The sequence below is a fragment of the Astatotilapia calliptera genome, chromosome 11 (assembly GCF_964374335.1).
Source record: "Astatotilapia calliptera chromosome 11, fAstCal68.1, whole genome shotgun sequence".
NCBI lineage: Eukaryota > Metazoa > Chordata > Actinopteri > Cichliformes > Cichlidae > Astatotilapia > Astatotilapia calliptera.
Genome location: NC_137432.1, coordinates 2735543 through 2759388, shown reverse-complemented (window position 1 = coordinate 2759388; position 23846 = coordinate 2735543). Strand labels below are relative to the sequence as shown.

The window sequence follows — 23846 nt, the reverse complement described above, 5'->3', positions numbered from 1 at the left end:
ACAAAAGCAAAGTCCTCGGCAGAAAGCCTGAACTTCTTGTATTAAAAATAGAACTCGCACAATATATAAGGACAATCTCCTCATCAAAGAACACCGAGGCTCTCAAGTTAACATCTGGAACTGTTTGAAACTTGATTTTGGCTCTCGCAAACTTTTGTTTATTTATGTTCCCCTTAATTGATTTTATTTTGTACTCACTGTAGTCTCACTGTCCCTTCACTCTCATTGTTCCTCATTGTAACACCACAATGTCATCTTTTATGTGATTCCTGTTCTACCTAACTGTATGTCTAAAATGTGATAAATAAAGTTTAACAAAAAACCCAAAACTTTTTAGCAACTCAAACAGTTAAATAAGCCAAAGACACTGTCAGGGAGTTACATCTATTAACAGTTAGACACAGGCTAAGGGTTGAATCACACGATATCACAGGAGCATAGGTTTAGAGTTTTAATTGCTTTTACATTAAGTCTGTGAATTTTAGCCAGTAAAATGAGTAAATTAATCAAATAAAATGTGTTTGCCCTATTTGCAGATTAATCAAAAAAATATTTTCCACAACAGAGAGAGAAGTCAGAATAAATAAAAGAAACAACAAAAGTACAAAAATCTGTCCACAAAAGATTAGTGCAGTGAGACAGTAACAAAATGAACCGTTAACATCAGCGTCTTTTTTATACAAGAAAAGTTCTGGTGGGGTATAAACGATGAATGATTTCAAAAGACATTTTCTTTACTTTGTTGGTTAACAGGAATTTCGATGGAAAGGTCAAATTCTCTTCCACTCCAGGTCCCAGTATAAATTATTCCCATAAGGAACGGCCATTGGGACACAAATTGTGTCTTTCTGCACTGGAGTCCTCCCTGCATGCCAGATGGTGAGGAGAAACCCACTGTGTCTGTATCACGTACACTGAGTGTAGGAGAAAAGAACTACTCAGAGCCGGATAAAGAAGGATTAGCTGTAATATTTGGTGTACAGTATCTCCATCAGTACTTGTATGGCAGGATGTTTATGATTATCATGGATCATAAGGCATTGATACGTTTGTTTCATGAGATGAAGGTGGTGATACCAGAACGGCGTTCTTGCCCCATGCTGGAACAGCTACATCACAGTCGGGAATGAGCCGCGTGAAGGGCCTGGCCAGAAGTTACCTGTGGTGGCCACATATGGAGACTGACATTGAGCATGAGGCAAAGTCCCGCATTACTTGTCAAGAACACAGACACAGGCCTGCTGCACCCCTGAGAGTGGTGAGCGGTGCAAACTTTCAAGGAAAAAAGGAAAGAAAAGAAGCAGGAGACCTCTGGAGCATATGAGAGACTGATAATAACAGGAAGGGGCACTGACAGGACTTTACTGTTATAGTGAAGTCTGTCGGATGGCTGGTTAATTAGTAGTGAGTGAAATTTGAGTAAATTTTGTGGGGTTTGTTTTATATTTATATATATAAGGTTAAGTTTTTATATGGGTATTTTATTTACTAATTAAACTACAGAGTAGTTTCAGTTAAAGGGGGAGGAACATTATGAAGTAACAGTTGGTGCACACGGGTTTGACCACCAGGGGGCAGCAGTGTTTTGAGTGCTGTGCCGGTGTCTTTATGTCCAGTTCCGGAAATTAAGCGATGGCTGAGGTCGAAGCCGTCTCTGTTATTCCTTAACGCTCAAAATATTACAAAGAAATTAAAATTTGCTTCTGCTTTGCTCTGATGTGCAGAAGGACAAAACGTTTTTTCTTTCTATCCGCCTGAAGAACTTTTGTAACGCAACTACACAACTAAATGTAGTCCAGTAACGCGTTACATAAGTAAGGCGTTACATGGAAATGTAAAGATGGCATTTTAACCAATGCTGCTTATTGTTCTACAGAACCGTGTTGTTCCGGTGTCCGGCCGCACGTGGAGCTCGCTCACGCTGCAGGTGGAACAAACGCTCGCGCGCTCACAGCTGACGGCGGAAGTAGCCTGACGTCACTGAGATTTCGGGAGCAAAGATGGCGAACACCTTCCAGAGTTTCAGCTTGTAAGTGCTGCAGAACGAAACAGTAACATCACACAGCCTGGTTTACGGTCCACGCTGCGTGGAGAGGCGTGCCCGTCTTTAGTAGGAGTGTAACTACAACGACACGTTTGAGTTACGTTCCGTCAGCTTCTCGTTAATTGTCGAGGAGCTGACGCTAACGTCCGTTTTATCCCAACTTGTTTTGTTTTTTTAAACAATTTCAGTTGTTTCTAATCACATTTAAATAACACATTTAAATATGGACGCGAGCAACGCAACTTAGTAACTGAGCTTCTAAGCGAGGTTAGAAGATGTGATGGAGCCATGTTCCAGAGCAGTAACCGGCTCCTTCAGCGCTGCTAATGTGAGCTGCCCACGGGCTCATGGTGGCTTTTAAACCGGGTCTTGTCTTTCGCATCAGGCGCACCACACCAGAGAAGTTTTACATAGAAGCTTGTGATGATGGCTCCGTGGATGTCCTGGCTATTGACAGGGTGTCAACTGAGATGACTCTAACAGGTAAGCAAATGGACACGCCCCCTGCCAAAGGTCGGGATGCTGTCTAAAAATGTAGAAGAAAACAAACGACTGAGACCATTTAAACCTTTAATGAAAAGCCCAAAGAAAACCTCTGCTCGTTATGGTGAATGGACAGCTCTGCTCTGCCTGAGCACTTTACACAACCTGCCTCATTCACCCCGCAGCTGTTTCTGTGTAAGCGCTTTCCATCTAACAGTCACACTGCAGCCCGGGTCGCTACCTTGCCGAAGGATATTTGGCATGTAGACTGAAGCACAGGTAGCAGATGATCGGCTCCACATGCTGAGCTGCAGCTCAAAATGGCATTTAAGTTTATTGTTATTTAAATATGGAATTAAAGAAAGTTTATAAAATTCAAAAGATTTTTTTGCCAGTCTTGATAGACACTTTTTATTGTGCTATTTCTTACTTCCTGTATTGTCTGTTTTTGTTACTGTTTGGACTGGAGCACTGTTAATTTCCCCTAGAGATCAATAAAGTATTCTGATTCTGATTTGAGCCATAGTTTATTTATAAAGCAATTTATTAAACAAAGTGCTGTACAACAGGAATATAAAAAGTACAATAAAAACATATAAAAATACAATAAGAAAGACACTTTAAGTAACACTTCAGTATATCTAGCTAAACTGTATTTTGTGTGAACATTAAAATAGGAAATGTTTTCTAGATCTTATAAAAAACGAAACAAAAACATCTCCCATTAAATTTAGTTGATTTGGCAGATAGTGATTTAGATTTCCCGTCTGCATGTAAACATCCTTGAGCACGATAGTAACCCCAAGTTGCTCTCTGATCCATCAGAGTGTGAATGTTTGATTTAAAGCATAGTTAAAAGCGCTTGTATAAATGGGCTGCACATAAGTGGTGCGCGTTCGCTGTCAAAATAAAAGACGTGCACCAGATAAGAAGTTGGACCGCGCGTTTGCATACATAAGATATTTGACCACATAACATCCACAGAGTATTTTGATTCTGAAGACAATGTGTGGCTAAGTGTTAAACACGTTTGAGGATACTTTCCTTCTTATTTGTTATTGTTTTGTTATTTCTTTTTTGGCGTGGGCTGAAATTGTGGGAGTGCCAAGATTTTCTCTGATCTTCAGTTGATTTCTTTTCTCTGTTGGGCTGCAGTAAGTCTGGAGAGTAGATCATGAAACGATAATAGATGGCCTCCTTAGTTATAATCCCAGCTTCGATGATGTTACAGATATATTTCCTGTGTCCGTAAAAACCATTGTTGTGTCCCTGTCGCCCTTCTCAGTGAGACAGGATGTCCCTGCATCAGCTGAGACCAGGCCAATATGTGGACTGATGGGAACTATACGCTTAGTGGCAGGTAAGAGCAGCATGCACACAGTATGGAGATACATTATTCTACTGTGAAATATTGGAAGTTGGATAATCCAGTGCATTTTTGCTCTGCTTTCTCCTTTTTCTGGAAGGCATGTACCTGGTTGTCATCACAAAGAAGAGGAAGGTGGGAGATCTGCTGGGCCATGCTGTGTGGAAGGCTCTGGACTTTGACGTAATCTCCTATAAAAAGACAATACTGCACCTCACAGACAACCAGGTAGTGTCTTCTGATTCTGCGCCTTAGTAGAATTTAGCAGAACAACCTTTAACAGCAGTAACACAAAGGAAACACATCATTGTGGAGGACTTTTGTCTTCTTTACAGAGTTCCTTCAGTTCACTGAGGTTTGCAGCCACGTGTTTATACACAGAAATCTAAAAGTCCAGAGAGTTTTGAACTTTAAATGCAGCAACTGCATCACCATCTTGTCTTTTTTCAGCCATTGTGTTACAGATTTGCTGCTGAGCTTGAGATGGATGTGCTGTTGACCCAGTTTTAGCTAGGCTTTGCTGTGGAGCACACGTGTTGGCCTCACATTTGATGGTAGATACTTTGGTATGCTCATGACTTCATGGTCCACTCGGTGCCTGTCAGGTCCCCGTGTCCTGTGGATAGAAAACAAATCCAAATGACCCCTGAAGTATTTTTGCTAATGTGTTTGGTTTGTGCTGTGTACTACGGCCCAACATCTCCTCTATTGCACAATCTGACAGGAAGTTAAATTTACTGGGACGTCCAATCGACAAGATTATGGTTTGTGAAAGAATCGAGAACGAGCGTGTGGATAATCTTTCTCACTGATGGACACCAGTGATCTCCACGGGCGTGTCTTTGGAGAGTTAGTGCACTCCCAGAACAGTGTTCCTGAAGTTAAAATTCAATTAATTGAATTAATTTTTTAAGCAAATTTGTCAGATGGTTCAATAAACTCTCCATAAACTGTCCATATGCTAATCAAGTCCAAAACCTCAGTTTCTGTCCATTGACTCGCTCCGTCTCCAGTTACCGCCGTGCTGTCTCGCTTGTCTTCTCCGGAGCTGATAATTGGCGTCTGTCTTGTGTCAGCGTAAAAGACAGATTTCATGCAACATGACCATCAAACAGCAGTCGCTTTCTAAAACATCGGATATGTATCGGATTCAGCACCACATACGAAAGTGACCCAGGTCCGATTTGAAAATATGGGATTCGTGCCGTTCACACTGTCACAGCACGGTCGTATACGGGTCACATAGGGTGATGTGCTTTGGCCTGCAGTGTGAACGTAGCCTTTGTACGCATGTTCAGATGTTCCTTACGTGAAACATTATTGCTCAAGCAGAGATCACAGCTGCTTCACCCAGGTTGTATTGTCGGCTCGTGTGTATCTCTTGCTTTGTTGCTGGATTTATTTCTTGTTGCAGATGCAAGACAACAAGACCTTCCTGTCCATGATTAACAGCATGCTTCATGCAGACGGTTTCTACTTTGCAACCGACTATGATCTGACACACACTCTGCAGCGCCTGGCAAACACCAGCCCAGAGTTTCAGGAGATGAGCCTTCTGGAGAGGGTAAGATGTTTCTGATGTAAAGTCTTTGAACTGTTTGTGTATTTGGACGACTGTGTGGCTGCAGTTCAGGGCTTAGCTGGAAGCACTTCTTTTTTCAATAATGGTTTAGAGCAGGGGTGTCCAACTCCAGGCCTCGAGGGCCGGCGTCTTAGATCTCACCCTGGGTCAACACACCTGAGTCACATGATTAGTTCATTGCCAGGCCTCTGGAGGTCATTTAGCCATTTAGATCAGCTGTGGATCAAGGACACATCTAAGACCTGCAGGACACCGGCCCTCGAGGCCTGGGGGCCCCTGGTTTAGAGGTTGGTTTTTTGTTAAAATATGGACGTGTCTCAGTCACTAATTCCACATGTACCAGTTATCACTAACAGGGTGTTGACCAGCAAAGTTAAGCTTTTTAACGCTGCACTTGTTTAATTCATTCAAGTGTGAGCGAGGAAGATTCAATTCAATTTTATTTATATAGCGCCAAATCACAACAACAGTCGCCTCAAGGCGCTTCATAGATACAGAGAAAAACCCAACAATCATGTGAGCCCCTATGAGCAGCACTTTGGAGAGCTTGTATCTCTGACCTCGGGTAGGGTGAGACCATCAAATCATGGTTAAACATGTTGGACACACAGCGATAAATGATCATAATATGGAAATCCAACAAAATTCTATATACTTTGCTTCCAAGGAGCCAGACTCTGATTTTCTTTTTTTGTGTTGAAAGTGCTCTTGAGCAATAGTTCAGGCTCCTAACTCACGGCATGAACCTGGGTTGTGTCTACACACAAAAAGGCAACTAAGCAGTGAACAAGTTTTAAATTAAAGTCTGTTTAGGCAGCCTATCATAAAACAACATCATTTGTTCCCATTTCTACTTGAATATGGCAAAGATAACACCGTTTAATGTTTTTGCACCAACAAGTTGATTGCCAAAGAGCTCTTAAACATACCTATACTGTTTGGTGCTTCTTAAAAATCAGAGGCCGAATAGAGGAAAGAGTAAAAGCTACAGGACCTGGACACAGGACATGAGACATGCGTCTGGATTGTCAGTTGAGCCTGTTTATCAAAGCCTCCTCAGGAATGATAGCAGAGTGGCTGTCAAGAATTTATTGTTAAGGACGGGAAGCAGGGAGAAAATGCTGAGGTATGCCGAATCACACGAGAACAGGATTGAAAATCAACAAGTCTCATGAAGTGATGAATCCAAACATTTGGCTCTTATTATCATCGCTGTGCACTCAGAGGTCTAAAGAGAGGTCCAACAGTGAGTGTCTGCAGCTATCAAAATCAATGGCATTATGAATGAAGAAAAGCACCATCAGATTTTGCTCCACTATATAAGAACTTCTGGAAAACATCTTGTTGACAGCAGCATTTTACATTTGACCCCAAACATGCTTCCAGTCCAGGAGAATCATACCTGAAAACCTCACATAACACTGTTCGGAGCTCAGACCTCAACATTATTGAAGCAGTGTAAACAGTGTAAAAGACAGCAAAACATCCAAAGAAGATCTCTGAATGTTCTCCAACATGCCTGGAGAACTACTCAAATCAACTTTATTTACACAGCGCCAAATCACAACAACAGTCGCCTCAAGGTGCTTTATACTGTACAGTAGATCCTACAATAATACATACAGAGAAAAACCCAACAATCATGTGAGCCCCTATGAGCAGCACTTTGGCGACAGTGGGAAGGAAAAACTCCCTTTTAACAGGAAGAAAGAACCAGGCTCAGGGGGGGCGGGGCCATCTGCTGTGATTGGTTGGGGTGAGAGAAGGAAGACAGGATAAAGACATGCTGTGGAAGAGAGACAGAGGTTAATAACAGATATGATTCAATGCAGAGAGGTCTGTTAATACATAGCGAGTGAGAAAGGTGACTGGAAAGGAAAAACTCAATGCATCATGGGAATCCCCCGGCAGCCTACGTCTATTGCAGCATAACAAAGGGAGGATTCAGGGTCACCTGGTCCAGCCCTAACTATATGCTTTAGCAAAAAGGAAAGTTTGAAGCCTAATCTCAAGTAGAGATAGTGTCTGTCTCCTGAATCCAAACTGGAAGCTGGTTCCACAGAAGAGGGGCCTGAAAACTGAAGGCTCTGCCTCCCATTCCTGAAGCTGCTGAAGAGGCTTGAGACTGTGTTGATAACTCAAGCTGGTCATACCAAATATTGACTTTCAAGTTTGTTAGGACTGTAAGAACTCAGTATGAGCTGTGTTATCATTTATGCTAGAATATGTTTCAATAAATTGCTGCACCTATTTCCTGTTTTCTTAACAAAATATAAAGAACGGGGTGGTTTAGGACAGAGGACTGTACGTTATCTCAGTTAATAGTAGCTTCGGCTTGATTTGCAATTCTGTATCTGTTCTTGTTTCAGGCAGATCAGCGATTTGTGTGGAACGGACACTTGTTGAGAGAATTCATAGCACAGCCAGAGGTAAGATCCAATTATTTAGTGAGTAAGGAAGATTATAAAAAGCACAAGAAAACATTTAGCATGGTGAAGGAAATCCCTTCGGTCCATAAGGCTCTAGAGTTTGTTTCATTGTGAGCAATTAAGAAAAGAAGAGAGGCAAGGCTGCAGTAATCCAAAACACACTAGAAGCATTTCTATGACTTGATGAGGAAAACATCAACCATCAAAGTGATGGAGTGAGGAAAAGTGTGGCACAAAACAAGGTAGGATGATGAGCTCCAGCACCCTCTCATCTGATGAAAATTCCTAATGTACTGATCATTTACCTGCTGCCAGAGGCACCAGGGTGAATTCACTCCAGCAACATTTTACGATTTAGCAGGAAAACGATGGTACATGTAGCCAACGTAACCAAGGAGCTTGTGTCATGGAAACTTTGAAATGTTCAAGTCAGTCAGCGAGACGACTTAAGGAGTTGATGCTGTTTTCAGTGAATCGTGTCATCGGGAAAAATAAAAACAGCAGATGTGTAGCTGCAAAACGGCTTCAGCTAATAAGTTTGTCTCCTGCAGTTCTATACAGAAGCAAAGCTGCTGAGCTCACCGTCCATTTTTCATTTTCCAAAATATGTGTAACTGTGGAGAAGGTCCGCCTGTAGCAGACAGTTTCATTTCAACATGTTTAAATATTCTGCTGCTGTACATAGAAACATTTACCGCTGCTCTCCTTTCACAGCTGCACATGTTTGTGTTTCCTGTTGTCCACGGCTGTATCCTTTCCTGTTTCCTTAGTGAATGGCAGCTTTCATGTTACCTGTGTAAAGTGGAACTGGACGGTGTCATTTAATGACCACTGAAGCAGACTGTTCTGTGCGCTCTAAATGCTTTGTTGTGATTGCTGGAGCACCTTTTTCTTCTTCTTGACAGAAAACTATCAGATGAGTAATAACATAACAATAAAAACATCCAGAGGACGTTGTTTAAAAATGTACCGCAGTGTAGATGTTTCGTACCACTAGACTAAACTTGAGTAAACCTTACAAATGTTTCATACTCAATTTTTTTTGGCAATGAGTCTTTAATATCATATCCCTACATGTGGTGATGTTTCCTGTCAGCACTGTTGTGTCCTTAACACGTGCTAATCAGTCATCACTGTGAAGTCGAGCTGCATCAGTGGAAAGGTGTTTGAGTGGAGCGTTATCTCCAGGAGGAGCTGTTTCAGAGCAGGGGTCCGCTACTATGTCCGAGGTAATTTATGTCCTTTGAGCTAGGGCTGGGTTTTGATGATCGATTCATCGATTAAAATCGATTCTCGCTTGGATAACGTGATATCGAGTCATTAAAATCCAGATTTTTTTAATATGAATTTATTTTGCCCAAAACGCCAGAATCTCAGGTGAAACTTCACAAAATATCAACACACACAGCGCGGCCCCGCCGACGGATCAGAATCAGTGAGCTGTGACTTTCTCACCGACGCCACGGACACGGTCGGGGCTGAAAGCTCGCTGACTCTGATGTGTCGGCGGGTCGAGCTTTATGTTCACGCCCTTTTTGCGCTGATTCAGAAGCTGTTAGTTTATCTCTCTCCAAACAACATTGATCCAAACTAAGCTTCACATAAACATCGTCATGGATTCACTCTGACTTTTGCTGTTTTGCACGTCATGCACAGCTCTCTCCCTCTCTCTGTGTACTTCAACAACAGTTTCCCGTCTACAAATCTGTTTTCTTCATTATTCGCTTGCTTGTTACGCACAAGTCTACGTTGTTTACAGGCTGTCGGCCACTGTTTTTTCCTTTTACTAAGAAAACCTAATTTCTGCCGTTCAACAGGCTTCTGAACAAATTTAAACTTTTTAAAATTATACAAAATGCAAAACGCCGTGTCTCTAATCAAACCGCTGTAACGTCAGAGGTGATGTTCATTGTTGATTAATGGTTTTCTTTCGTTTTTGATCGACTGCAGAATACTTTTATAAAATCCCAGAACAGGAAAATCTCCTTCATGTGTTTCTGTTTTATCTTCAGCTGCTTTGACACAAAGGCCTCTGCTGTGACGCTCACACCTTTGATAAAGTCTGGAAAGTGTCAGCTTCCTTTTTATAGATACAAAAAGATGTAAATGTGCTGATCTGAGTTATAATATTTCTGACTGTCTGAGGCAAAATTTCCCAGATTCAAATCGAATCGATTCTAGAAACCAGCCCTACTTTGAGCCCTGACCGAATGTTCTGGCTGCTTTATGTCTCTGAAGAAATGTTCTCAGTAAATGCATTTTGTGGTATTTTCTTCTGTTTTTATAACAACACTAAAAAGATTAGAAGAATTTACAGAAAGGATATTGTTGTTCTGGGAGGATCCTGCTGTGTTTGACACATACTATCCACCTGAGCAGTGTAGCAGACACAGCCTGGCTCCACCTGTTCAAGTGGCCCAGCGCACACGTTGCTTAACTGCAGGTGGGTACATGCAGCGAGCGCACGAGTCATTTGAACATAGTGGAGTCAGTGCGTTTGCACCTCAAGTCAGTGACAAGCTAATCAGCTCCTCATGACTTTGAAGGATTCAGATAACCGAGTTTGTCAACAGTTTTTGTGTGTGTTTGTGTGTTTTTGTTGTAGGCATTGATTCAGAAGGACACGCTGCTAACTATGTGGAAACAGAGCAGATAGTGCAGTACAACGGTGCAAAGGCTTCTTTTGTTCAGGTGAGCCAAACACTTAGTGCTCCAGCAGAGATTACATGAAATCTGCCGTTCAGACCAACGATAGCAAATAGGAAAATGGTCAGTAAGTGAAGGAACATGGGTCCAAAAGCTTCCTTCAGTCTGTTGGCTTCCCAGGGTGCAAAAAAGTTTACTCTAAAAACAATGTAAAAAGATGAAGAAACAGAAAAATTCCAAAAAGTTGATTCTGTTCATCTGGACGAAGCGTTTCATCAGGTGACCTGTGAGCGAGTGTGGCATTTACTTACCTGGATGATTGAAGACAAATCGTGTTCAGAAATTCAACAGATTAACATCTAAATCACTGCAAAGGCACCTGGGACCAAGTCTGGGAGAATGCTAAATATCTGAGTGCAATGAAGTAAAAGCAGTCCAAATGCAAGTCTCACACCGAGCCCACGTATATAACTCAGGCCTTACTCTGCCCTAAGTGTAAAATAGAGGTGGACAACCTCACTCACTGTCTGTGCTCATGCAGAAAAATACAGCAGTATTGTTCATAAAGTGTGACCTGGATCAGATCTCTGCTGCCGCTGAACCCGTCGTGTTTGCTGCTCCGAATGACAAAATCGGGGAGATTAGAAAAGCAGCTTTACAGGCTGTTAACATCTGTGCAAGCAAGTGCGTCCTTTTGAACTGGATCACGGACAAGGCCCCATCTAAACCTCGGAGACAGTGGACTGTACTGGAATGTGTGTCATTGGGTTACCTAACATGCGAGTTACATAGTAGGGACAATGTGTTTGATCAAATATGGGACCCTTCATGTTGTTTGGATATTTCAGCTATTTTCACACAGGCGCTGGTTTAATGTAACGTATGGATGTATAGCTTAATCTATTAAAGTTAATATCTCAAGCCATACATGTCTCCACAGTTGGGTCTTTTTGAGCGACCAAGAGCTTCATGGGCTCATCCTGTAGACACGCTTCAGAAACTCTGCCTTCTCTGGGTCTCTCCTCTGATTTCAAATTCTCGTTGTTAATGGTGTGTTTGCAGACCAGAGGCTCCATCCCCTTCTACTGGTCCCAAAGGCCTAATCTCAGGTACAAACCAAAACCACAGATCAGCAAAACAGTCAACCATGTAAGTTCTTTACATGCAGATTCAAGTGAAAAAACAAATACCTGTTGTTTATCTTCATTTCTGAAATCTTCCTGTTTTTGTCGTAGCTGGACGGATTCCAGAGACACTTTGACTCCCAGATCATCCTCTATGGAAGACAAGTCACTTTGAACTTGGTGAGAACAATCCGTTAGCTACTGATTTTTGCATTTACAAGACCATGATATAACCTCACAGTCAAATGAAATAACAGCAAACCCACACATACCCATATGCAATCGTTTGCAAAGGCTCTTTGTTTTATTTGTTCTGTTCTTTCACAGATAAACCAAAAAGGCTCAGAAAAGCCGTTGGAGCTGGCATTCGACAACATGGTCACAAACTTGGGTAATGGCTTGATCAAGTAAGATTACCACTAATTCAGCCTCAGGCTTCATCTGTCTGGCATTTACTCGACATCCTGCTTTCCTCAGGTAATTAAAGCCTCGCTTTTGTCTAGGTACATAGCTTTTGACTTTCATAAGGAGTGCAGCCACATGAGGTGGCACCGCCTTCAGATCTTACTGGACATGGTTGCTGAAATGCAGGATGACTTTGGGTCAGTGAGCTAGTAGAGCAGCTTGTGTCTGTCCAATAGTAATACACTCTTCATGAGAAGTAATGTTGTGCATATGGATGCAGATATTTCCTAGTGGATGCAGATGGAAAGGTGCTGTTAAATCAGGAGGGAACTTTTCGGAGCAACTGCATGGACTGTTTGGATCGTACAAATGTCATCCAGAGCCTGCTGGCCCGACGCTCTCTTCAGTCACAGCTGCAGGTATTAAATGCATAGTCACATATAATAATGCGTAATGGTTCTCACATGCAAGAACTTGCTTATCCTTCAGCACCATCAGGAAACCTTGAAGTACTTTACTGTACAAGCACACTTACACACATTTAGACGTATGAGTCATGTTTTCTGTTTCTGTTCACCACCACAAGGATTTTAAACCCAACAGTCAGTATGTGACTAAAGTGATTCAAGGGTTTAACAAAAACAGGAATCCAGCCTGTTTTAGGAAGTTTTTCCAGTCAGTGGAAAGGACCCCGACATTTTGAGGTAGAGCAACGCACAACCATGTTTTTCATATACTGCTCTTGAGCTGTGCTGGTCTGCTTTTCCCCTGCAAGCTAAATTCTGAATTCTACTGATGGCTGAGCTGGTTACCCTAAAGGTTTGGTGAGCTCTGTGGTTTATTTGGGCTCTCGACCCGTCCTTGAGCTCCCTCGCTTCCATTGGACCGTATTTCCTTTTAGATTGCTGGAATTCATTTTTCATTAACTGCAAATCAGTTAATGTAATAATTTTGCTAAACTCCTTAAATCTGAGCTGAAGGTCATTATTTGGTTTAAAATCTAACACAGTACGTGTGCAGAGGCCAAATTACAGAAGTGCTTTCATGTGTAAACAGAAAGAATGCACAAATAAATAAACAGCATGTGATACTGATACGAACATGATACTGCTTTATTTAACTGGTGATGATTAATTGTACACATTACACCTTGATACAAAGCCTGTATAAAGGTAAAGGCTCAAATCTGTGTAACCTGTTTGCACTGTGCTCAGTCTGAGCAGCCTTGAAGTGGCCACTTTCTGCTTTAATGCTTCCTTCAGGTTGTTGGTCTGTTTGGGGTTTCACTGATCCCTAACAATGTGGTCAGAGATGATAAGAACAGTAACAGACTGAACTAGCTCGAGTCTAAATATCCACAATATTACAGAGATTAAATATATATCGTGTACATTTTACTCTAATCTATAAAATGTCGTTACTTTCACTGCAGAGGATGTGCGCTATTGTACTATTGTATCAGTGGAGGAGTTGTACAGGGAGATGGCCACAGACAGGAATGATTTCCTGTGGCGTTCAGTGGTGCATTATGGGTAAAACTCAGCTTCTCAGTGAACGTGCTCCTGTGACTGGCCAGCACGTCATGGAGGTATTGTCCAGCCTCATCTTGGACAACATCCGCCTCTCCGACACCACCTTAAGGAGTCCAGCTCCGTCCCCACAGCATTACTGGCCTTACGGATCAGTTTGAGTGTTTGGCATCTGTGACCCTCAGCCTGCTCCCCCAGCGTGCAGCAGCATAGAGGATGGCACTGCCACAACAGACAGCATCGTCTGACAGATGTTAAAAGACCTTAACCACTTGTGCAGTGTTGTTTTTAATCCAGTCCAGGTTATTATCTATGTACTCCAACGGACTTGTAGTCTTCCACGATGTCCACTTCAACCCACTTCCCCCAGTGCTCTGCCTCTTCACTGTCACTGATGCATTCATGATCAGAAAACCTCTGATGGCAGGTTTCTGTGCAGTGGCTGAAGTCTGTGGTGTACACGGTGAAGAGGAAAGAAGAGAGGACGGTCCCTGTGTTGCTGATCACCTGACACACAATGTTGCATCAGCAATCCAGGACACCAGAGAGGCATCCAGCTGCATCGCTGTCAGCGTATCACCCAGGAGGGTCGGCCTGATAGTGTTGAACGCCTGGAAAAGTCAAAAAACATGACCCTCACAGCGCTCGCCGGCTGGTCCAGATGTGCATAGACACCATTGAGCAGGTAGATGATGGCGTCCTCCAGGCCTGCCTGGGAAGTCAGTGACACAGGTCTGCAATCCTGGGGTCACTGGAATGTGTCGACTTTGGTACAGGACCAGGGCAGGACGTCTTCAGCACTGGGAGCCTCTGCAGACTCAGACTCATGAACAGAGGGAGAGAGTGGCTGAGCGTTTACTGCAGTGTCAAATCTGTTGAAAAACACATTGAGCACATTAGCCCCTTTTTAATCGGACCTACTTTGATCAGCTTGCTATGGCTCACCACAGTTGGTTTTTCCTTACACTTGAGTAGCACCTAATGTGCCTGGTTGTTGTCATTGCTGCCTAGCATCCTGTAACGTAGTTAGTATGCAACATGAATGGTACAAAAAAGGTGGAAGTGGAGGCGTCGATATACCCGCTGCTCGGTCTCTGGCTTTTCGTCAAACTCGGGGACCGTGGCTTTGTTTCGTATTTCCCTCATTGCCGGGTTACAAGAACGGCAGGTTTGACTTTCATGAACGAGACGCTCTCATGACTCATCGAGTGACGCTACTGACCAGCCAATCGCTGGGATGCAGTCTCACAACGTCACCTGCTTAGATCGCTTGGAACGTACCGGCCCCAGCTTTTAAGGAGCCCCTGTCTTTATGCCACTCCACACCTCGCTCATGCTGTTCTGCTCCAGCTTTCTCCGGTAATTATTGTCTGATGTTACCTTTCAGTAACTGAACCATGCTCACCTCCTCTCTATTGTCCAGTCTGAAGGCCTTCTTGTTGTCGTTGAGGAGGGCTTTGATGTCCTCGTCACCCACAGCTTGTTATTTGGATAACAATGTCTGAGCTGGGACAGTGGAGTCGGTGTGGAAGGTGTAGTCGGTGAAACACTCACAGTCTCCCAGTCTGTCACAAAACAGCCCTGTAGCTCCACTGAGGCCTCCTCCGACCCCCTCCTAATACTACTGGTGGTCACAGGCTCCCTCTTCACAACAGGCGCATAGTGGAGGGTGAACTGAATCAGCTTTTGTCTGACCCAGCCAGTGGGGGTACAGAGGAGACTGACATTAGCATACAGTAGGTCTAAAAGTCTCTCCCCCCTGGCGGGACCGACCACATATTGTGTGAAGTTGGCAGTGACGTGTTTGAAGTCACCAGAGAGGCTGTAAGCTGAGTCTGTAACCGGCCAATGGGAGAGTGAATAATGTCCCATGCAGCTGTGAGCTGTGGGGTAGCAGTGGGAGGAACATAAACAGCCACATGGGTCCTGGGTCCAACAGCGCACAGTTCAGTGTCCGGGCAACAAATCCACAACTTGATTGTTATATGAGCAGAGTTACACAACCGTTTGTTGCAAGAACAACAAGCCCTCCTTTCTGCTCACAGCTGGCGCTCTCGTCTCCTTCCTCTCTCCCCCAACATGCCCCCCCCCCCCGGTTCTGTTGCAGGTTTCTTCCTGTAAAAAGGGAGTTTTTCCTTCCCACTGTTGCCAAGTAATTGCTCATGGGGGTTGTGTGATTGTAGGGTTGTTTCCTTGCTTTGCAAAGCACCTTGAGGTGATTGTTGTTGTCTGTTGGTGCTAAATAAATAAATGAAATGGAACTGAATCAGTCCCAGGCCTTTATGTTGGTGTTTTTCTTTACACTTTCACCATCATGTCAACATCTGCTTCTGTCCAAATTATAAATATGACATCAAAGAGCAAATAAAAGTATCTGAGCACACAGTTCATCAGTGAGTTCATCTAGCTGAAGGACTGTTGAGCAGCAATCTGTTGATGTCAATAAACTGGTCATTGATCATGATCAGGAGTACGTCTCCTCTCCTGAAACGTGATTAATTTGCCCTAGATGTAACTGTCTGCAATTCTTCTTGGCCTTAGTTGGTGCATTAAAGCTAACCAATGACAACAAAACGTTCTGTTTGTACTGCTTTGCACTGTAGTATCTGCAGCTGTGTCCGTAGGGACAGAGGCCACATCACTCCAAGGTCACCTGTTCCTCTGAGAATAGCAGACTTGTTGCTGAGCGGGTTTTTGAAACCCTGCTGTGTCTATGATTGTTCTTCAGATCTGGGTGCTCCTCCTGGCACCTTACAGTCAAAGTAGTCCCACTGCTGTCTGCAAATGCACTGAAATTAACTCCATACCATTTTGCAGTGGGATTATATTTGCTTTGATTCTTCTAAATGAAGGCAGCAGGTAAACAAGGAAAATGTTTGCATAACCTCTTAAGCCCCAAGCCCAACTGATCCCCTGCCTTTTGCCCCCGTATCAGGGGGCGTTGGGGCTTAAGAGGTTAAACGAGTTAAAACAGGGCTGTATTAGAAAACAGTGGCATTCAGACTCGAGAGCATTTGACAAAAGGTGTGTGTGTGTGTCTTTAGAGGATGGGAGTTCTCCACATAGGCCAGCGGATTGAAGAGCAGACAGACTTTGAGAAGATGAACAAGAATGGTGGGTGTTCCCTCACACAGCTGTAGCCTGAGTAGTAACAACTAATCAGAGTTTGTTGTTTTCATATCTAAACCCTGCCTAATATGCAGCTGGTCCTTTGCATGCTCGCAAAACCTTTTGGATCCACTAATTTTTACAGGACATCTAAAGGGCATTGTGTGGTAAACACTGCTTCAGTTTGATATGCTCTGTCCCAGCTACTATCTGGCCAGCATGATTTAGTCTTTGTCACAGTTTTACACACACACTGAGCAGAAGACTGGTCTCTTATTGCACTCTTTGACATTTTTGCTTCATGGTTAGACTATAACTTTATAAAACATTTAGTCATTGAACATTCCCACACATTCATACTCCAGTGAATGCATCAGAGAGCGTCTCAGGGTTCAGTGTCTCGTTCAAGAATACTTTGACATGCAGACTGGAGTAGCCAGGGCTTGAACGACGAACTCTCTGATTAGTAAATGACCTGCTCTGCCTCCTCTTCTGTGTTTCACACACAGCCTGGGCAGACAATGCTGACGCTTGTGCCAAGCAGTATGCTGGAACTGGTGCCTTAAAGACTGACTTCACTAGGTGAGTGTTCACAGCAAACACATGCTAACAGGTTTTTGTTTTAGCCCTACCTGTCTTCAAGTTGTGCCATCAGAACTGACAGTCGTCTCTTCCATAATGAGGTGAAAGCAACCACCCACTCTTTCTTTGGAGTAGCTATTTCCTTTTAGCGTTTTGTTTCTGACTTGTGCTACAGTCGATTGTACTCAGTTAAAATATAAGGAGTCTTTAGAGTTGCAATAAAAAAAAAAGGGAACGGTGATGCTTTTCATGTGTTCATTGAACACACAGTAAAAGCTCCCAGAAAAGCCAAAATAATGTGGATTGTAGATCGGGATGCACCGATCAAACTTTTCCAGTTTCAATACGAAACCAACATCTTGGCTTTGAGTATTATCGAGAACAGTACCAGTAATTAATGAACATGTTATGTCTCACTGTGAGGAAGACACTAGCAGCATCAGACCCAACGGAAAAACTGTTTTCCTACTTAAAAATACAAATTGGGGGCAGCAAGAATGGCAGCACCTCCCTCTTCCCAGCCACCTCCTCCAGGTGGCCTCTTTGCAAGGAGAAGCAACAGTACTCTGAGACCCTCTGAACTCCTCACTAGGGATGGGTATCGTTTAGGTTTTATCCGATACCAGTACCAAACCAGTACTTTTGAAACGGTGCCGGTGCTTAAACGGTGCTCAAACCGGTGCTTAAAGAATGGAGAACACACACAAAGTCCAAAAACCTCTCATGTTCAGCTGTTTTCCTCTTTTTCTTTGGTCATTTTAGCCTTTTTGGCCAGGGTGAAGGGAGTATCTGCCATCAAACAAGAAGACAGCCGCATGTAGCTATGATGATGTTTGCTAGTTCACCTTACCTGCATTAATGTAATAACGTGGTTAGCCTACTCAACGTAAATTACACACGAACAACATGAAGCTACTCACGCAGAGAAGAACGGCTGCTGCTGCATCATCATCCTCATCATTTCTGCTACACTGGCAGGGCTAGGGGCCAGGGCTCTCCTCTTCGGGTTCTTGGGGGATGTTGCTAACTCCGGGTCCGAAAACAGGCACCACCAGAGTAGGGTTATCGGGGTCCCAACCTGGGAGCAAGGCCTGGAGAGGGAGCTTGACGGAGAACGCCTGGTGGCCAGGCCACTGTTCTCTGCCAACTTGAAGAAGGAAATGACCCGCCTTCTTGTAGGTTTGACACCCACAGGAGATGCTGTAGGGGTTGGGTCCATTGTGTGTTGGGCAGTGGGCAAGAGCAGGAGCCCTGGTGAACTGATCCGCAGCTTTCGAGGCTGGCTACTGGGACATGGCGAGGTTCTCAAGGGTGTTCATTCTGCTGTGATGCTGGGAGACTTCAGTGCTGATGAGGGCAGTGACAGCGAGACCTAGACGGATGTGATTGGGAAGAGCGTCCTGCCTGGTCTTTGCAGCTGTTGCTGGTTAGTGTTGTTGGTTAATACCTGGTTCTAGCCTGCAGAGAAGTCTAATATTTAAAGATCACTACAGCCGCACATCATCAGAATATTACAGTTTGTTTTGTTTGCGAGGGCAAAACCAAAAACCCAAATTGGATCTTGCTCTTAAAGAAAGTTTCTAACTGGCGATAGGTTCTCCTCTGCGGACCGTCCTTGAGCTCCTTCATTTTCCTGTGAGTTCTGTACTTTAACACTTATTAAAATGATAAAGTAGCTGTAAATGCTGCTGCTTTTCTTAATGGTGCTGAATTTCATGTTCATATTTCAGGACAGGGAAGAGAACACACTGGGGACTGCTGATGGACGGCTGGAACTCGATGATCCGATATTACAAAAACAACTTCTCTGATGGCTTTAGACAGGTGGGTACCAGAGACGAGCTTCATGGCTGATCCACCAGAGTCAGAGTTACAAAAATATGAACCCAACAGAGTAAATTATTCACCATTTGGCTCCAGCCAGCTAGTAGAGGCACTTCCTGCCTTCGTGCTGCCGGTGAAGCAGCTGCTGCTGTTCTGGACATTTGATATTGCTTTTTAGTAGCATTTCATTACCTGATTTCTGCATTCATTTAGTGGGAAGTCAGTGGTAGCTGCCTCAGTGCACAGCGGCAGCGGTTGAGACAGATGTTGAGAGATTAATTATGAATGGAAATGCTCCGTGGAGTCTAACGCAGCAATGACGACTGCCTTATCAAATAGAAACACATGATCACAGCAGCAGGAGTTGCTGCAGACCAGAAGCACCACTGCTACCTGCTGCTGCCCTGAGCTGGTCCTTCCTCCCATTTGATTGGCAGCAGTTAACAGGTCATGTTTCATATCAGCGTTCTTTACACGTACAAACTGTTTAAATTAACCTTATTATGGTCTCACCTTTACTTATGAAGTCCACACACCGACCCTTTGTTCCTTTTTTGCACCATGGACTCACGAGCGCCCCCTATCAGTGCCTCGTTGCATGGCAGGGCACAGTTTGTGTGAGTGTGTGCAATCAGATTGTTTCATAAAAAATAGTTCATAGATCAAACCATTCGATAAAGAAACGATTTCATTTATTTGATTATCATTATTTTTTTTTTATGATGACCTCTGCTGACCACACGTCACTGGTGGGTTCAGGTCGTCCTTTATGTGCTACTTCATCAGTGTGGAATAGTGTGAATGCCATATTGCAAAGTGAAATGAATCTGTTCCATCAGATACTACAGCAATATCACAATAATACAAGCTGCTAATGACTCTCACATAATCATCATGTTATGAGTGATCAGACCGCTGCAGGTAGAGTTCGCTTTACAGGCACGTATTCTTTTAAAATCAGGCCGTGAGCAGCAGGGCTCAGCACTGATGCTGTGGAGATTTGGACAACACTGTGAAATGTAAATAAAAACAGAATGCAGTGATTTGCAGATCTCATTAAGCCATATTTCTTAGTCCGAATCAAACATGGAAACATGTTTAACATGAGAAAAATATGAGCTCAGAAAAGCTCAGAGACGGGGCCATGTTCCCCACTTCTTTTAACAACAGTCCAGAATGAAGGAGCCTCTGATGAGAGGTGAAAAGTCTTCAAACACGTCCAGTCTCACTCTTTTAAAGCCATGACCTCGACGAGCTACACACCCTTCAGTGAAATAACTGCTGATCCCCTTAAAGACATCTTTGGTTGCTCTTTTGTAAGCAGAGACAAAAACTGTTAAGCTGTGTTCAGTGTGGTCCTCGTTGCTTTGTTGCATTCTACAGATCAGTAATGACATCGGTAAAATCTTAAACCTGCATACAAAAAGACTTCAAAGTCACTGCAAAATCTTTTGCAACAAAACACAGTTAAAACTGTAATTCATATAGAAGAGCGTACCTGTGATGATGCCGCTGCAAAGCAGAGTTCAGGTGGGCTGTTTTTCCTGCAGGATTCCATCGATTTATTTCTGGGGAACTATGCTGTCGATGAAGCTGACTGGACCACTCCACTGCGAGACCCCAAGGACTGGAAGTTTCTGACAGTAAGAAGAGCTCAAGAAGCTCGACTCACAACATTTTCTTTTTCTGACGTCTTTAATGTGATGCCGCTTTTCTTTCTTCTAGTTGCCCATCATCATGGTTGTTGCCTTTTCCATGTGTATAATCTGCCTTCTAATGGCCGGTAAGACTAACTGCAATAAACTGAATGCAAATAAATTTCCTCCACTGACGCAGTTCGACCTGTTGTCTCCTGTCAGGTGACACGTGGGCTGAGACGCTGGCTTACGTCCTGTTCTGGGGAACAGCTAGTGCAGTAACCGGTGGGCTTATCCTCTTTTATGGACGGGACTTTGTAGACGCTCCTAAGCTGGTCCAGAAGGAGAAGCTGGACTGAATGTGTGCGTGTGGAAAGCAGCTGGGCCCTCGCAAACTCACCACCTCGTCCTCTTCCTCGTCATCACTTTATCTGCATCAGCAGGCCTGGAGCCTTTACTAACGCTGGAGCGAGGAGGTTGGTGGGCAGCGAGGGTGGCTTTGTGCACCACAGCAGGAGACTGAAGAGTGCACAGGCCTGCTGCTCTCCACACTGTAGCGGACTGACGGTCTGTCTGAACTCGACACTGAACTCAGGAGCTGTTCTGACCCGATGTCTTTGTTCCTCATTTAACTGGAATGCTGTGGACCTGTTTAAATGTGTTTCTTGTTGTTCTCCACCTCATTCCTTTTATGAAAACATGGGGATCAGACTTCAAACAGCATAGCTGTGAAGATATTCCTCATTTGCAAATTCTCATGTAGAACTGGTGTGTCCTAGGTTAGACACTGCCTGTGGTTCATAGTCTGCGTTTTAAGATCAGTTTTAGCTTGAATGGTTTTAGCTTCTTTTCTGGAGTGTTTGCAGGGATCCAAGTGTGCTTGTCCTTCAGAATCCAGTCAGCTAGAACACGATTTATGGTTGTGGAGTTAAAAACGGTCCCTTGATGAAGAAAGGGGATTCATCCTGGAAACCCTGGACCTTGAGAAAGAAAGTTGTCATTAACTCGTTTTCTTGTATTACATTGAACTATTTTGCATGTCACTTCACCAGAGGAAAAACACTCCATCTGTGTCACTGTGGTACTAAAGGATAAATCAAATCGAAACAGTATTCTCTTCACAGAGACACCATCGTGGCTGATAGTGTGCTGATGTTAGGGCGATGTCATTTCTTTGGCTCCAAATTAAAAATGACATTTATAAAAATGTTCGTCCTCTAGGTCTGTGCATGTTCATGTATTTTGAAAACACGCCTGGAGTCTTCAATATCACTTCAATTCAAATGCTTTATGTGTGCTTTATATTATCATTATTATTATTAATAAGACAAATATCTACAATATAAAAGATAAAAAGCCCAACAATCAGCGCTGTTGTGACAGTGAACAAACCCGAGCTCAGCGGGCTGTGAGGGGCAGCACAGGGACCCGTGTGGAGCTGCGTCGGGGTTTTGCTATTTAAAATAAAAAAATGTGTTGAATAAATTTGTTTTTTCAGCTTCAAATTTATTTGTTTGGTGTCAGATTCCTTTTTCCCGTTTTTAAACACTTGAAGTTGTTGAAGTTTGTTTTTGTGAAGTCCAGTCTGTAAAACCAAATGAATGGTGAAGCACTACAGAGCTCATGCTCCCTGTGTACTTAGTACGCACTCATTTAATTCCAATCTTTGGATAATAATACATTATATTTGGAGACGCCTTTAAAGACCCTCGAGGTCACCTTACAGTAGTATGAAAACATGAGTAAAACACTTTTTAAAAAGCAAGCATGAAAGTAGAAAAGGTAAAAATAGAGATTTATAGAAAGCTGAATCTGACGGCACCGCTGTGACGGCTGCAGGAAGGAACTGTGTGTGTGCAAACTGCCTCTTCAGCTTTGATTTTGCCCTTTATCATTAAGTCACACCTTACTGTTTAATGGTGGCCTACTTGTCTAACTGCACATAATCATTAACTGTTATCTCTTTATTGTCAAGATGAACTCTACTGAACTGAGACTGCATGAAGCAGTTATGTAATTACAGGTGTGCCCGTCATTTGTTGTAGAGTCGCAGTATCAACCAGTGCAGATGAGCCTTTTTGTACTTTGTTCTCAAAATCAGCTCAGGGATGAACAAGAACGCTGAGTTTTCAACATGTAGTTTGTACCTCAGGAACGTCCAACACAGCACCAACGAATTACCGTTATCATCTTTGGATCTCAGAGGGGAATTTGGTCTGTGGTTATGTTAATAAGAAGTACAAATCATTTGTTGGTTTAATGTAAAGGTTTATAGAGAACAGCTGAGAAGTGGAACCCCATAAAACTCTGTGACTAATGTGTTTGCAGGCAGATTAATTCATATGGTTTGATGCTTCAGGGTGATATTTATAGATAGATTCAATTCAATTCAATTTTATTTATATAGCGCCAAATCACAAGGCCTCAAGGTGCTTCATAGATACAGAGAAAAACCCAACAATCATATGACCCCCTATGAGCAAGCACTTTGGCGACAGTGGGAAGGAAAAACTCCCTTTTAACAGGAAGAAACCTCCAGCAGAACCAGGCTCAGGGAGGGGCGGGGCCATCTGCTGCGACCGGTTGGGGTGAGAGAAGGAAGACAGGATAAAGGACATGCAAAACCCGTGCACCTGCTGGGGGAAATCTACTCTGAAGACACCTGTGCCTTAATTCAGCTTACACTACCATCAGTTACTGTCAGCTCCAGTCCAGACAGTCTGAGCTGAAGGCTTTTGTCTCTGTGATGAGTCTGGCTGACTAAGAATGTGTGTGAGAGCATAATAATATTTTTATATATTTCTTCACCTCCTTGAATGCTGCAAAATATCTGTTTCCTCCTCGCAGCGACTCGTGTTTACTGCTGAAGACTATTTCAGGATGTGATTAGATGTGATCTTAACTACTGTCATATATCAGCGTAATGACTGAAGTACTTTGAACTTTGATTTTATAGCATTTGATGCACAAAGATGTTTCTAAATAAAGGTGTTTATTATAGGAACTGTTTAATAAACTCAGCCGTCTGCTCCTTGCTATCTAAAATATAACAGGACACCGGAGTAAATTCTGAGCATCTCACACTTC

The 23846-nt window shown here is 43.3% G+C and overlaps 1 protein-coding gene across 9 annotated transcripts; it reads left to right on the top strand.

The window, feature by feature from the left end:
- Window positions 1–1874: 1874 nt before the first annotated feature.
- sacm1lb (SAC1 like phosphatidylinositide phosphatase b) lies at window positions 1875–22264 on the top strand. 9 transcript variants are annotated; one of them, XM_080307731.1, is made up of 21 exons: window positions 1875–2029; window positions 2430–2527; window positions 3813–3887; window positions 3994–4121; window positions 5308–5457; window positions 7845–7904; window positions 8619–8652; window positions 9032–9133; window positions 10210–10347; window positions 10510–10595; window positions 11613–11699; window positions 11786–11854; window positions 12002–12081; window positions 12178–12276; window positions 12360–12498; window positions 16653–16722; window positions 17226–17298; window positions 19029–19122; window positions 20673–20765; window positions 20848–20905; window positions 20982–22264. In XM_080307731.1, exons 1-21 carry the CDS (start codon window positions 2001–2003, stop codon window positions 21116–21118), a joined length of 1899 nt encoding a protein of 632 aa, XP_080163857.1. In that variant the 5' UTR covers window positions 1875–2000; the 3' UTR covers window positions 21119–22264. The 9 variants fall into 9 exon arrangements, 5 of the variants coding, with proteins under 5 accessions (XP_080163857.1, XP_026039229.2, XP_080163856.1 ...); XM_026183444.2 differs by lacking the exon at window positions 10210–10347 and having other exon boundaries at window positions 1877–2029; XM_080307730.1 differs by lacking the exon at window positions 1875–2029 and having other exon boundaries at window positions 2221–2527.
- Window positions 22265–23846: the final 1582 nt, after the last annotated feature.

What these genes read in the sequence shown, in the direction of transcription:
- sacm1lb (XM_080307730.1), top strand. Translation starts at nt 2,392, where the DNA reads ATGGTGGCTTTTAAACCGGGTCTTGTCTTTCGCATCAGGCGCACCACA. An exon ending in GGTCCGCTACTATGTCCGAG is followed by an intron (nt 9,134 to 10,209) that starts GTAATTTATGTC and finishes TAAAAAGATTAG; the next exon opens with AAGAATTTACAGAAAGGATA. An exon ending in TCAGCAAAACAGTCAACCAT is followed by an intron (nt 11,700 to 11,785) that starts GTAAGTTCTTTA and finishes TTTTTGTCGTAG; the next exon opens with CTGGACGGATTCCAGAGACA.